This window comes from Antennarius striatus, chromosome 13 (assembly GCF_040054535.1).
Source record: "Antennarius striatus isolate MH-2024 chromosome 13, ASM4005453v1, whole genome shotgun sequence".
Taxonomy (NCBI): Eukaryota; Metazoa; Chordata; class Actinopteri; order Lophiiformes; family Antennariidae; genus Antennarius; species Antennarius striatus.
Window position 1 is genome coordinate 8097611 of NC_090788.1, and position 13155 is coordinate 8110765.

The 13155-nt window shown below is 39.4% G+C and overlaps 1 protein-coding gene across 14 annotated transcripts; it reads right to left on the reverse strand.

Annotated features, from left to right (window-relative positions):
• Positions 1-1440: 1440 nt before the first annotated feature.
• aifm1 (apoptosis inducing factor mitochondrion associated 1) lies at positions 1441-11851 on the reverse strand. 14 transcript variants are annotated; one of them, XM_068331866.1, is made up of 21 exons: positions 11609-11851; positions 10232-10362; positions 10031-10151; positions 9874-9897; positions 9262-9402; positions 7932-8006; positions 6895-7248; positions 6729-6794; positions 6308-6429; positions 6055-6185; positions 5495-5585; positions 5283-5367; positions 5125-5201; positions 4562-4670; positions 4358-4465; positions 4176-4264; positions 3956-4096; positions 3398-3540; positions 2180-2304; positions 1895-2088; positions 1441-1804 (listed from the first exon to the last, which is right to left on the reverse strand). In XM_068331866.1, exons 1-21 carry the CDS (start codon positions 11694-11696, stop codon positions 1733-1735), a joined length of 2487 nt encoding a protein of 828 aa, XP_068187967.1. In that variant the 5' UTR covers positions 11697-11851; the 3' UTR covers positions 1441-1732. The 14 variants fall into 14 exon arrangements, with proteins under 14 accessions (XP_068187967.1, XP_068187964.1, XP_068187961.1 ...); XM_068331863.1 differs by having other exon boundaries at positions 6895-7272; XM_068331860.1 differs by having other exon boundaries at positions 6895-7320.
• Positions 11852-13155: the final 1304 nt, after the last annotated feature.

Here is a 13155-nt window from a genome sequence, read left to right on the forward strand (position 1 = left end):
GAAGTTTTTTTTTTTTTCATTCCCGTGTTTGTGCGAATGGCTCCGACCTTTATCTCTTTTTTATGGTCATTTGCATGTTAAAGGAATTACAGCAAGAATATTTAAAGAGACAGCAGCATCTACAGAGACGCAGACAGAGTTGCTCTTCATGACATCATCAGTCTTGACAGAAACCTATTGAGTTCCAAAATAAATATTATTTAAAATCACGTACTGCTGACAAACCAAAAAACAAATTGTTAAAATAATTAAGCTGCCATGTTTTATTCTTTATGAGTAACTATACCCAACCTGACTATTACTATTCACAAAATTGAGAAATATTAATTTTCATTAGTCTTGTCCATTGTTTTTTATCTTTAGTTTTTATTTTACTGTATTAATCCTTGTAGGGAAATTATTAAATACATTACTCTTTAAAAAAAAACTTTAAAATAAATTTGAATATCTCCAATCTTCCACAGTCTCCTATCTTTTGTAGCCAGTTGTTATGAACTGTGGCTACAAAAGCCAGTTCTATCAGTAAAAAAGGCCCTTCTCATAAATGTCTATTTGAATTTACATGAAATTGTCTACAATTAGAAGAACCATATAAGTAATTATCAAGTTATGTATGTTTTTATGTAATTACATAAAAGGGAAATGAAATAAATGTGTTGGCTTCAAATTAAATCAAGTGTAAGACATATCTAAGTGTCAGTACACAGCTTGAGGAAATACTGTACAATATATTTAGCAGAGCTGTCCAACATTTCTGGTCTGATAATTTCCATCTTCAGTTTTGCCAGACAAATTGTAATATAAATGTGGAAAATCATGTTTATTCCTCCGTACAGAGTGGGAGGCAGTTCCGCCGTTTGCTCATGTAAAATTAATGTCAAAGAAAGCGATGGGCGTTATGGCTGCACGTGTTCGCCTCACACTTGAGAGGCTGCTCTGCACTTGGCTCTGAAGCCCAGTGTCAAAAAGGATAAGAAATGTGTGAGAATGCAAAACATGAGTGCATTCCTAATAACAGGAAGCGCACAGCAGGGAAAAAAGACAATGTTTCTGCATGATTGAACATTTTTACCTCCGGACAAGATAAGTAGGCCAAGCTTCATTTGAATGTTTTTGTTGGAGTGCACATTGGCTCTACTTAATTTGATTGTACTTCCATTCACTGCAAAACCTACTTGTCTGGTGCCCTTTATACAAGCCTGCTTGTTCCCATTTAAACTGATAAGTGCTTTTAGGTCTTTAATATCACCTTGCTTAATTTAAAAAGGTCCAATCACTTCATGCATGACTCCAGTGAAATTACTACACAGCACACATTGACAAAAATCCTTCGGGACAGATGAGCTCAACCACACAGACTTTAACAACCGTCACAGCTGCAGGCTAACGTATCTGCTATCAGCGCTATTCAAGGAGCAAAACTGAAAGTAATGGGATCACTTGATTTAAAAATAGCTTTTATTACAGCTTCTCTCAAGACAAGCTGCTCTGATCACACAGGAAAACAATAATGCTCAACATTTTTCAGCCTGCTGGGGAAAAGCAGACAATGACAAGATTTCACTTGGTTCCACTGTGAAAGATGTGGCGAATTCTTAGGAAAGGAAGGAAAAGAAGAAGCACAAAAGCAGATAGGAAACCAAATACTTGAGAGACATGACGTATTTTACATTAATTTTGAATTTCAATGCGATGTAAAAATTCACGACATGAAGTGTTGGCCCTCTCCCTCTTAATCCTCGTGGATGTTGAACAGCTTGGCCACTTCATTCAGATCTGCATGTTCCTCGCCGTCCTTGATAATCTACAACAAACACACACAGGCTGTTGAACACGTCCACGTCCACACTATAACAAGGACCAAGTGCTTTTCTTAAAGAGCGACGGTGCATACCTTCCTTGCGATGGGCATCCTGTTGAACACATTCCACAGGATGATCCCCACAACCACTTTGTCTCTCAGGTAGAAGATGACTCCTTTTCCATAATCGTCTTTGTGCTGCTCCACAGTGGGAGTAGAAGAAGAAGAAGAGGCCACTGGACTCGTGGCCGTGTCTTCGGTTTCACTTTCTGAACGGATCCCGGTCCCTGTGAGGCATTTCATTCAAGTAAGACCAAATCTGCAGTTTTCAAATTAATCATTGGGTTTGTGCTTTTCTACTGATGATAGTGCTCCTACCTGACTTCTCTGTAGCCGCTTTTGGTGTATCCTTCGAGGTGGCTTTGGCAAATACTCCTACTGTTGGTAGGCTGCTATCAACAATCCCAATCGCTTCATAGCCTACGTCTGGTCCCAGATCGCTCCTGCAATAAACCATTAAAGTAAAGAATATGACCGAAGCACTCAGGAAGCATTCTCTCTCTACTGATTGCAAATGAACTGCAAGAAACAATTCTAAAAATATGTTTGTTCATCTCCAACATTTTATGACTTGTGTATAAGTTCATGTAACTTCATCCTTTACACGCAGAAGCAGCCACCTGAACCCAACCTAAGAGGACACTTGTTAAACAATGTTTCTATGGACTTCATTGACGACCCCCCCCACCACCACCACCACTGCCTGATGAGCTGCAGGCTGTCTGATATCCTGAAGTAAGGTTGAAGTCAGCTGGCCTTAACAGGTTGCCTGCAGAGAGTCCGTATTGTACATTGAATGTGGCATCCTGCAAACATGATGTGGTGTGACTCACAACTATGGAGACTTTTGTTCCTGTTGAGCTGTTCTTCATAAAGAGGCTTTTAGTATGACAGGACTTACAGAGCAAACATCTACATTGACTTATTTTATGAGACTGCTTTAATAACCTACTTGACCACTGCTTCTGAATAACGACTCTTTCACTCATAGGAATATTAAATGTTATCTGAATAACCTATTGGCGTGTAAACTATGGTAGCTTTATTAATGGTTCTGTGTTTTTGAACTGCAGTGAACTTATGCTGTCAGCAGTTTCATATTTCCTCAGCTGCTAAGAGCCTGCAGTCTAGCGTTGCCTGGTTTGTTGAGGCTCCAACCTTCACTGTAGCAAAATTTTTAGAAAATCCATTTACAGTGGTTTTAAAAAAAGAGAAGACCTAAAAAGTCTCACTGTGTGACACAGCACTCTCTTGGAAATTCCTATCTTAATGTCCTCTAAAGGCATTTTAAATATTTCAGAACTTAATGGTATTTAAGACTTCAAAGCATTCATGCATGTTCAGCTGACTTCCAAAAGGATTAAATGTGAGTCATTTGCAAAATTGTACATGCTGCTCAACTTCTAGATGGGTTCAGGATCGTCTCATGGAACTGAGAACTGACTTCATAGCTTCCATTTATCAAGCTGTCTAAATCCATGGTCACTTAAAACCTTGAGTTAGCATCACTAACAGAAAATACTACTGATTACCCACCAGAACATAGACTGATGCCAGTAGGGTTTGTTGGCTCCCGTCATGTTCTCTCCTGCTAGTCTTCCGCTAACAACGGCGTGATCGTGGTGTTCCACTCGTCTGCGGCCCAACCTGATGTCATAAAAACAGGCAGCATCTCCTGCCTGAACACATACAGATGGATCAGTTTCTGCATTGTGATCTGAGTGTGCCTGAGACGGGCACACAGACTACAACAAGGCTGAAAAGGTTAAGGGTATATACGGGTTGGGGGATGCAGTTCACCTTGAGGTGGTGATAGTACTCAATTAAAATCATGGAAGTTCAGTTAGAGAAATGTCCTCCAGCAAAGGTCTATAACATAATGTTATGATTCAGTACCATATGTATTGCCTCGAAACATATGAGTTACACTGATTCTAAATTGCCCATGGGAGGAATGGACATTTTGAAGTCTGCAGTCAAGTTATTTCTCTGCTTGCCTCTGGACACGTCTCATTTAATGAATCAAAAAGCATCATTTATCAGAATGCATACATTAGATTGGTTCACTTCAGAAACTTAGTAACACTAACTTACCACCCATATATTGGACCTAGCTTGCAGCTCAGCATTGACCCGATAGCCACCAAAGTCCGAGTCCACCTCCATACCTGCTGACTTGGCAAGATCAACGTTGGGCTCCAGGCCAACAGCTGCAACAATGTGATCGGTTTTCACCTACAGGAAAAAGCACATCATCAGTAACTAACCAGATATTTAAGCCTACAATTTAACATTTGTGAAATCCTCGACTTACTAATCTGCCATCCTTCAGCTGGATTTGTAGCTTATCATCTTTGAAGGTCACAGATTTTACCAAAGCTTCCGAGACGACTTTTACACCCTCTACGAAACCAAAGCCAAAACATTTAATGAAGAAATGACCAAATAAACACGAGTCAAACAGGTCAGTCATGCAAGAGCAAACTAGACATTAACCTTTCTTGACTTTTTCTGTTGTCCAGTTGCTTAGATACTCTGGCAACACTTTTCCCATGTTGCCCTTCTCAGGGAACATCTGAATCACCTCCAGGTCAGACTCATTTGCTGAGGAAAAGAAAAAGAGAAAGAGGATGAGCAATCCACTGACAGATTAACCCCAGAGCCAAGCTATCTGTTCAACACGAGCATGAGAAGCCTCACTCCTCCTGCCCAGGGCACAAGCCAGTTCGCTGCCCATGAAGCCGCCTCCGATGATGGTGATGGACTTAACGTTTCTGGACACCTTATCCAACGACCGAAAGTCGTCAATCTGTGGAGAACAAAACATGTCAAAGTCACTCACGTTGTTTTGATTGTATATAACACTTTTACTACAAACATTAAAATGCTCTTGCATAGTTGAGTGACTATTCTTACTGCCAAACAGTCTTTAACACAAAACTTAAGAGAGGTCATAGTAGCACTATAAGGAGCACTAGGTTTACTGAATAATTCATCTTTATTTTATGCTGTTCATCAAAATCATTAAATATATGAGGCCATTACATAGTTTTTCAATGATTAAACTTCTATTCTAGATTAAGCCAACTGTTTAGATAATTACTGTTATTATGGAATCTACAGATTTTGTTGTTTTAAAACATTTCCTGAAACCTTTCCACATCTCTCACAGCCAAGATGTGACATTTTTAGAGCAATGGACAATCTGCTAGAAATTCTCATAAAACAAAAAGATTGTCGCCCCCTTGTGGCTAACCACTGACCTTACGGAATAAAGTTGTCCTGCTTGTCACCTCCTCTCCAGCTCGATCAATGACCTGCAGATTTCTTGGCACTCCACCTGAAAAAAACAGCTCAAATTAGCTTCCATCTGATTTAAACCTCATGTGGTGATGACTGCATTTTTTTGAAGGAAACGTACCTGTAGCAATTAAACATTTCCCATATGAAATCTCGGTATCATCATCAAGTTTTACTTTATTTCCTCTCACATCCATGTGAACCACCTAAAATGGATGAAACTATCTATTAGATCTTATTTAATATGGGCAGGGAGCAACCTCAACTCGGGTATGAATTTTACCCAAACAACTCTATCACATAGGTATGACTGTTAAAAGAAACATAACCAACCTTTTTATCAGTGAGAACAGCCACTCCCCCATTTTCAGCGCTATCCAAGTCTTCTGGACTAATGTAGAATGATGCCGGCTGAAAGTAGATACTGCAAAGATAAACATAAAACATATTACAATCATTTAATATTTTTCAAACAAAAAATAAAGCTTTTTATACATAGACAAGCCAAGTGTTCTCTTCAGGAGTATCTGACATTTCTTTAGTAAGAAAACAACATAACAGCACAAAAAATGGCAAAAGGTTTATTTTTCATCAGCAGCAGATGTTGTGAATACTGCCAGAGGGGAAGTCAATCAGGAAGTCAGTTAACATGAAAATCAGGTCCACACCAGAAAAACTGAACCAACAATTTTTCTTGTAGACGGGACGATTGTAATTGTACTTATCCACCTTGCGAGTCACAAGACACTAAATATATAATATATTAACCTATCAAACACAGTATCACTGACATCACTATTTATCATGTACTCAAGCAGAGACAGACGTTGAGCTAACAGAAAAAAAAAAACCTAGGGAATAACAAAAGCGCTATGATGGAATCTACATCACACCTTCTTTCCTTTCCATTCCACTGTTTGAAACGTAATGTTTCTGTCACACTGGGGTCATCAGAGAACCATAGTTCCTTGGAAAGAGGTGGCCTCATGTATGGAAGGTCTGTCTCCTCAGTCACTATCAGTACCTAGCAGCGAAAATTTTAAACAGGAATTAACATGGGTAGTGACAGCAGACACAGAGAAAACACTCACGTAAGAAGAAAAACAATTGAGGCAGAACACGGTAGTTAATGAGATGTGTGCAGACCTTTGCACCAGGGTCTCTGGCTCGAATAGATCGAGCAGCGGCGAAAGAGGCAGTACCTCCACCGATAAGAAGGTAGGGTGTGTGTGAAGGGACCTTGTGGGGGGCAGGTACAGTGTCAGCTCCTGTAGAGAGACACAAAAGCAAGAGAGAAATATAATCAGTGCTTGATCTCGGATGCTTAACTAAATATACCTGAAATGAGAATGAGGAAAAGACATTTTCATGTGACTTGAATCGATAGTCACCATAACAAGAACCCAGAAAATGTGATAAAAATCAACAGGAAGAAGCGCTGTAATAAGAAAATGTGTTAGACATAAATGGGAGAAAAGGTGTTTGTTAACATTAACATTATCAAAGTGGGAAGAAGTATCTGAGTCATGTTTGCCTGCGTCCCCACGATGCTGGAATGTAGTCTTACCACTCTTTGCCACAACTTCGAGCTCAGGCGATTCTGCTGCAAGGTTTTCTGCGGCTGCTTTAGGCTCTGTTAGCGTAGCCGGAGCATCGAAGTGTTAACACAAAATAACCCTCAGACATGGTAAACAGACATTTGTTTCCATGCACAGGCCTGACGGAGTACTTACCACTATCCACAATTGGTGCAGGGGACGGTTCAATTAGATCTGATGGGGGCAGCTTAGTTAGATCTGATGGAGGTGACACAGTTAGATTTGCTGGGGCTGATTCAATTAGATCTGCCTGGGGAGCCAGCTCAGTCAGATCTGATGGTGGAGGATCAGTTAGATCTGATGGTGGAGGCTCAGTCAGATCTGATGGTGGAGGCTCAGTCAGATCTGATGGTGGAGGGTCAGTCAGATCTGATGGTGGAGGGTCAGTCAGATCTGATGATAGAGGCTCAGTCAGATCTGATGGTGGAGGCTCAGTCAGATCTGATGGTGGAGGGTCAGTCAGATCTGATGGTGGAGGGTCAGTCAGATCTGATGGTGGAGGCCCAGTTAGATCTGATGATAGAGGCTCAGTCAGATCTGATGGTGGAGGGTCAGTCAGATCTGATGGTGCAGGCTCAGTTAGATCTGATGGTGCAGGCTCAGTTAGATCTGATGGTGCAGGCTCAGTTAGATCTGATGGTGCAGGCTCAGTTAGATCTGATGGTGCAGGCTCAGTTAGATCTGATGGTGCAGGCTCAGTTAGATCTGATGGTGCAGGCTCAGTTAGATCTGATGGTGCAGGCTCAGTTAGATCTGATGATAGAGGCTCAGTTAGATCTGATGATAGAGGCCCAGTTAGATCTGCCAGGGAAGGCTCAGATTGAGGTGATGGATCTAATAGTACTGTACATTAGCCAAGTTACGTTTAATCTTTCATTACTTAATTTTTCATACTGGAGAACCATGAAGAACCCAAGAAAATATGGTGAGAACATGCAAATTCTGCACCTAAAGGCCCCAAGTGGAATCGCACCAAGGACCTGTTTGTTTTGAGACAATAGCATCACCCACTGCACCACCATGTTGCCCACCAAGTTACATAAACTCAAATGTTCACTACAACTCAGTTGTGAAATCCATCCATTTCATTGTCATCTACTCCACCACCAGAAGAAATCTTCCAATATTTCCAACAGAATGAGCTAATTTGTTCATTTCCTCTTGAATCTTACCCCCTTCCTCCACTGCAGGTGCAGCAGGTGCTTCTGCTACCTCTTCTGGTGCCGATTCTACCACTGCTTCTGCTGCTGCTGAGGACAATCCATAAAGTGGGTTATGCTTTAAATCTTTATAATGTTAGTGAAGAGAAGGACGATGAGGAGCCATGCATTTCTTCAATTTTACCCTGCAAACATTCTACAGAACGTGCACATGGAACCAATCACAACTGAAAGCTGCCTGTTTTGTGGTTTTACAAAGATGCATTATGTGTTATTATATCAAAGAACATTACAATTCTGTTAAAATAATTATCAGTGCTATTAATTTTTAATGGCACATGTTCCGCCACACTGATGTTCAAAAGTACCAGTAGCTTCAAATTTTATTTTCAACACAAGGTGGATGTAAAATATGTAAATCCACATCGAAGGCCAGCTTCCAGTAATTAGAAAAGTTTAACAGTTTTAAAAAAAACCTTTAAAGTATGGTACCTCACCAGGACAAGGTTCCACAAAGTATACCACATTCACAGAAAAAGTTAGACAAAAGAGGTTAACATCTCAAACATATTTGTATAAAACACTACACTCCAAAGATTACACCATACAATTATTTAGTTCAAAATACAGGCGAGTCAGTGAGTGTCCAAGCTCGTACTAAAACTGTAAAAAAGTACTTTTTGTATCAGGTTAGACAATGCAACCAAAATCAAACCAAAAAGAATATACCAGGTGACACAGAAATACAAGGAAAAACATGCAAGACAGCAAAGAAAGTAAAGAAAGTTCAGGCAGTTAACTTCTCAGCTTCTACATAAAAGGCAACACATCATATATCCAGGGGCTTCTTGTATAAAATATGGACATATTCATAAAGTTTTACTTTTTACACATTAACATTGTGGGGAAATTATGAGCTAAGTATGTTTTTGCGGCATGCTTTATTTGCAACAACGTGATTTGACCTGTTGGTGTCGCCATTTTCTGCTCAATGTTTAGTACAGTAGTACCTCGAGATACGAGTTTAATCCTCTCTGTGACTGAACACAAAGTCAAACAACTTGTAAGCCAAACAAAGTTTCCCCATTTAAAATAACAAATAATTTTAATTCCAACTAGATTTTCACTCCTATGTCAAACAAAAATATGGACAACACGAGAGCTCGTATCTCAAATATCAAGCAGCTCATATCTCGAGGAACTACTGTATCTTTACAAAGTGTAATGGTGCTTATAATTAAACGCATTATATAATTTCTCTATTATCATTTGATAACAGCATACCACATATACAGGAAGCATATCTCTTTCATGCATAGAGGTAAGGAAAAAAAGCTGAAACCTGAGGGTGTTTCAGTTGTATCGCTGGGAGGCGTCGCTTCAGCATCAGAGGGAGCACTTGGCGTCTCTGGTTCAGGCTCTGCTGGGGGTTCCAGTTGGGGTTCTGCTGTGGGTTCTGCAGATGGTTCTGGCTCAGGGACAACTGAGAGAGAAATGCTGACATTAGTTTTGAAATGATTGATTTAAAAGGAAGTTGAACGTGTTTATAAAATGCATTACTAAAAAATGTAATAAAGAAAAAATGTAATAAAGAAAACCCCTACCATTATCTTAAATACAATTTTAAGCTGTTGTGTACGTTACAACAAAGTAAAAGCTAAACTATGTACCGAACACAGCTGATTTCAAGCCTGCTATTTTTTTCTTTAAATAATAATACATTAGTCTTGTTTGAACTTTATGTACAAGCACTTTTTATGTTCAAATATTTATGTACTTTCGAAGAGGTTAAGTCTTTTCTTTTCCTTTTCGGCTTTTCCCTTCAGGGGTCGCCACAGCAAATCAATTGCCTCCATCTAATCCTGTCTTCTGCATTATCTTCTCACACCAACTATCGAAGAGGTAAAGCTTGCTGTATAAATATTATCAACACAAAAATATCAGATTTTCTCACCTTCTGTCTCAATGGCTTCCACATCTACAAAAAAACAAAACAACAATATAACTAAAGGTAACTGAGATTCTTGACTGATGGTAAGTGATGCAGTTGCATACTGAAATGTTTTGGCTGCGATCATACACGAATATTTTTCATCATTAAAATGACTCACCAGGAGGCTCTGATTGGATTGGTGCAGATTCTTGTTTTACAATTCCTTTAGATGTTCTGGACTCAATTTCATCAATACGATCTTGATATCTTCGAGCATCTTCCTTGAGATGTCTGTATGACTGTAAATAAATACTCCATTATTACACAATATACATGCTGATTTTCAAGTGATGGCACAGATTTAACTATGCATACTCACCAAAATCCCCACAGTAATGGTGACTGCTCCAACCAGAGCGGCATACAGCTGGTTTTCCCTTCCACCCCCTCTTGGCCCGGTGGACATGTGAGCCGCAGGCGCACATGGTGGTATTCTGAAATTAGTTAATCCTGAAAACAATTTGACCCACAACAAATTCTTAGACTGCATTCTTTTTATTTCAGCACAACAACCTTTTACAAAGCACATACAAATAATACTAAGAGCAGACAATCAAAGGTCTGTGCACATGATTAAAACTGAACTCTTTCTGAATAAATGTTTTTATACATGGTGAACCATAGCTTATTCCTAAAACTACAAGCTGGACAGATAAACAGTCACTGGTTTCTGAGTCTCCATATGATGAAACTGCATCCAGCTACACTGAAATGACAGCTAAAAGAATAAATGAAATAAATGTCAAAATTCAAACTATACATAGACATGAGGATGGCATGTTGACATAATGAATGACCTTTGGTGTAAGCACATTACTCCAGTGTGTGACATCTCTACATTGCAGCATGTGCTTTGGATTGACACAGCAAAACGATTATGATGACGTGAATCACATAAAGGAAGCTCACACTACTATGCTTGAGGAATATCATGATGATCAATCTCTTTCCTGAACTACTGTATTTCCATCTCTTTTGGCTTGTCCCGTTAGGGGTCGCCACAGCATGTCATCTCTCTCCATGTCAGCCTGTGTTCTCCATCTTCCTCCTCGCTCACACCAGCTGCCCTCATGTCATCCCTCATGGATGCAGATCCACCTGCCTGCTTTCTGATCTTTGGTATCCCCATCCTCAACACAGTTTTATCAGTATACAGGTACTTAGGATAATAACCTCTGTCCTGAACTATCCCACTAACAACTCACCACTATCTCCTCATTTCGTAAATGAGCATGTTCGCAACTTATGGACAAAAAAGTTGGATGCGTTGCATTGAACGTAATATCCTTGACTTAACAAGATCACATAAGGGTGCAGTGATACAGAATGATATAAAAAGTCGGCCTGTTACCATGACAAACCCTGCTGGGTTACACAATACTGTACAGTGTAACTAACACCTGAATCCATAACTACCCTAGGAACATGTTGCAGCCTTGCTTTCCGGTCGGCTGCAGACAAGATTAGTGCAACATTAAATTAGCTAGTTATTAAAATGACTTCAGCTAATAAACATTAGCTCAATCAGCGTTAGCTTTGCAGTAGCCAAACGAAGGTCAGAATTCTGTCCCCAATATATGAAACGTTTACCATCTTATTTAACAATCCGTCACAATTTTATAAGATCATGTTTAAATTGAAGCCACTTAATAAGGAGACACTGAGTTCCTGCAAGGTTAACTTTCCTCTCACTGACCTGTTCGTCTCCCGTTATGCCGGCACACGTTTGACGACACTTTAGTGAGAGGTGCAAGTTTATTCCAAACAGATCTACATTTCAGCATCGTGACTCAGCTCCGCTGGGATGCTTCCTGGTTTACTAGCTGACTTTTCGGACAGGAACACCAGCTGGTCCGTGCAAAATTTAGTCGAACGACGGCCAGCTCCCACTGACAGCTAGCAGCGCACCGTGCTCACACACCAAGGCCAGAGACAGGTCATGCTTTTCAGGGGCATTATGGGTAATACCAAAGACTATATGATCGTGAAGATAAGTCACTACTAGGATCCTGTTTTTCGTAGACACACGGCGGGTACAGTTTTAAGGGATTAGAAATAGTTTTTGTTATGCTTTTTGCGTTGATGACTGGTTTAGTTTCTTAAATAAAGTGAGTAAAAATTATTTCTTTTACTGCTGCAAAATAAGCTCTGTTACAGTTTACAGCAGGTGTCCGTGATTTATCTTTCAAGACTCGCTGGCAAACCCAGTCACGTTAAATCTTGACGTTGGTAGAGATAAACTGTGACCACATTGGACTGCTGCCCTCCACGGTTTGTTTAACACGCTGATCGCTTATCTGAGTTGTGGAGAAAAAAAAATCTCCATAGTTATATCACGCAAACGTAGCCAAAAGTGGACGAAACAGAGAAGAAAAGGCCTCTGAAAGAAAAAAATCACGACATGTGATAATTCTTATAATATTAAATCCAATGCGAATTTAATGAATATGTATATAATTAAAAGAAACTCGCTATTGAGGCTTAAAAAGTGTTGATACGTTTAAAGACACTTTTAGTAAACCGTGGTGTAAATGTATGTGGATTTAGATTAGTAAATTAATGTATGTAGGGATAGTGTCATTTATGGACATAAACTTTGTGTTTTTCAATGAGTCATGGTTACTGAATGTGAAGTTAGCCCAGCAAATGTCCTGGAAACGTCATGAATTACTGTAAAATATTATGTCGCCCTCTAGTGATCAAAATGTGTATAGACGGAAATTTTATTTTATTCTTGTCACCACAAGGCAAAATACATTATGAAACAATTGTGCTGTCTCAAATGTAATGTTGTTATTATATATCTGAATTTAGCATATGTCTCAAGAGAAAAACAATAAAATGATGTTCCGGTCTGGTGTTAATTGATTCATTGGCAGGAAAAGGTATAAAGTAAATGTCTTCAGTGTTTGTTTAATTTTATGTCAGTTTTATTTCTTTTCTTTATTTTTTTTTTCTTTGTCTTTATTTTACTATAAGGTGGGGGAATTTTAAGTGGGTCTTTAGAGGACTGGAATATCTGGAAATCATGGCTTGGTAGATTTGACCCTGATGCTGCCAGTCATTACTATCATAATTCAAGAGATATAAGTCAAAGATAATATATCCACACTGTTACACTCACACAAATGAATGAATGATAATTTGTGTTGGAAATGTAAAGCAGAGATAGGAACCATTATGCACTGTATGTGGAAATGTGATTTGGTGATGCTGATTTGGGTCCCAGTTTTTGGTGGCTGG

Excerpts from the sequence above, each read along its gene's own strand:
- aifm1 (XM_068331857.1), bottom strand. The coding sequence starts at position 11,696 with ATGCTGAAATGTAGATCTGTTTGGAATAAACTTGCACCTCTCACTAAA. Across the intron at positions 4,265-4,357 it reads AACAGAAAAAGTCAAGAAAG|AGGGTGTAAAAGTCGTCTCG; the intron begins GTTAATGTCTAG and ends TTGGTTTCGTAG. Across the intron at positions 2,305-3,397 it reads TGGCATCAGTCTATGTTCTG|GAGCGATCTGGGACCAGACG; the intron begins GTGGGTAATCAG and ends GGTTTATTGCAG.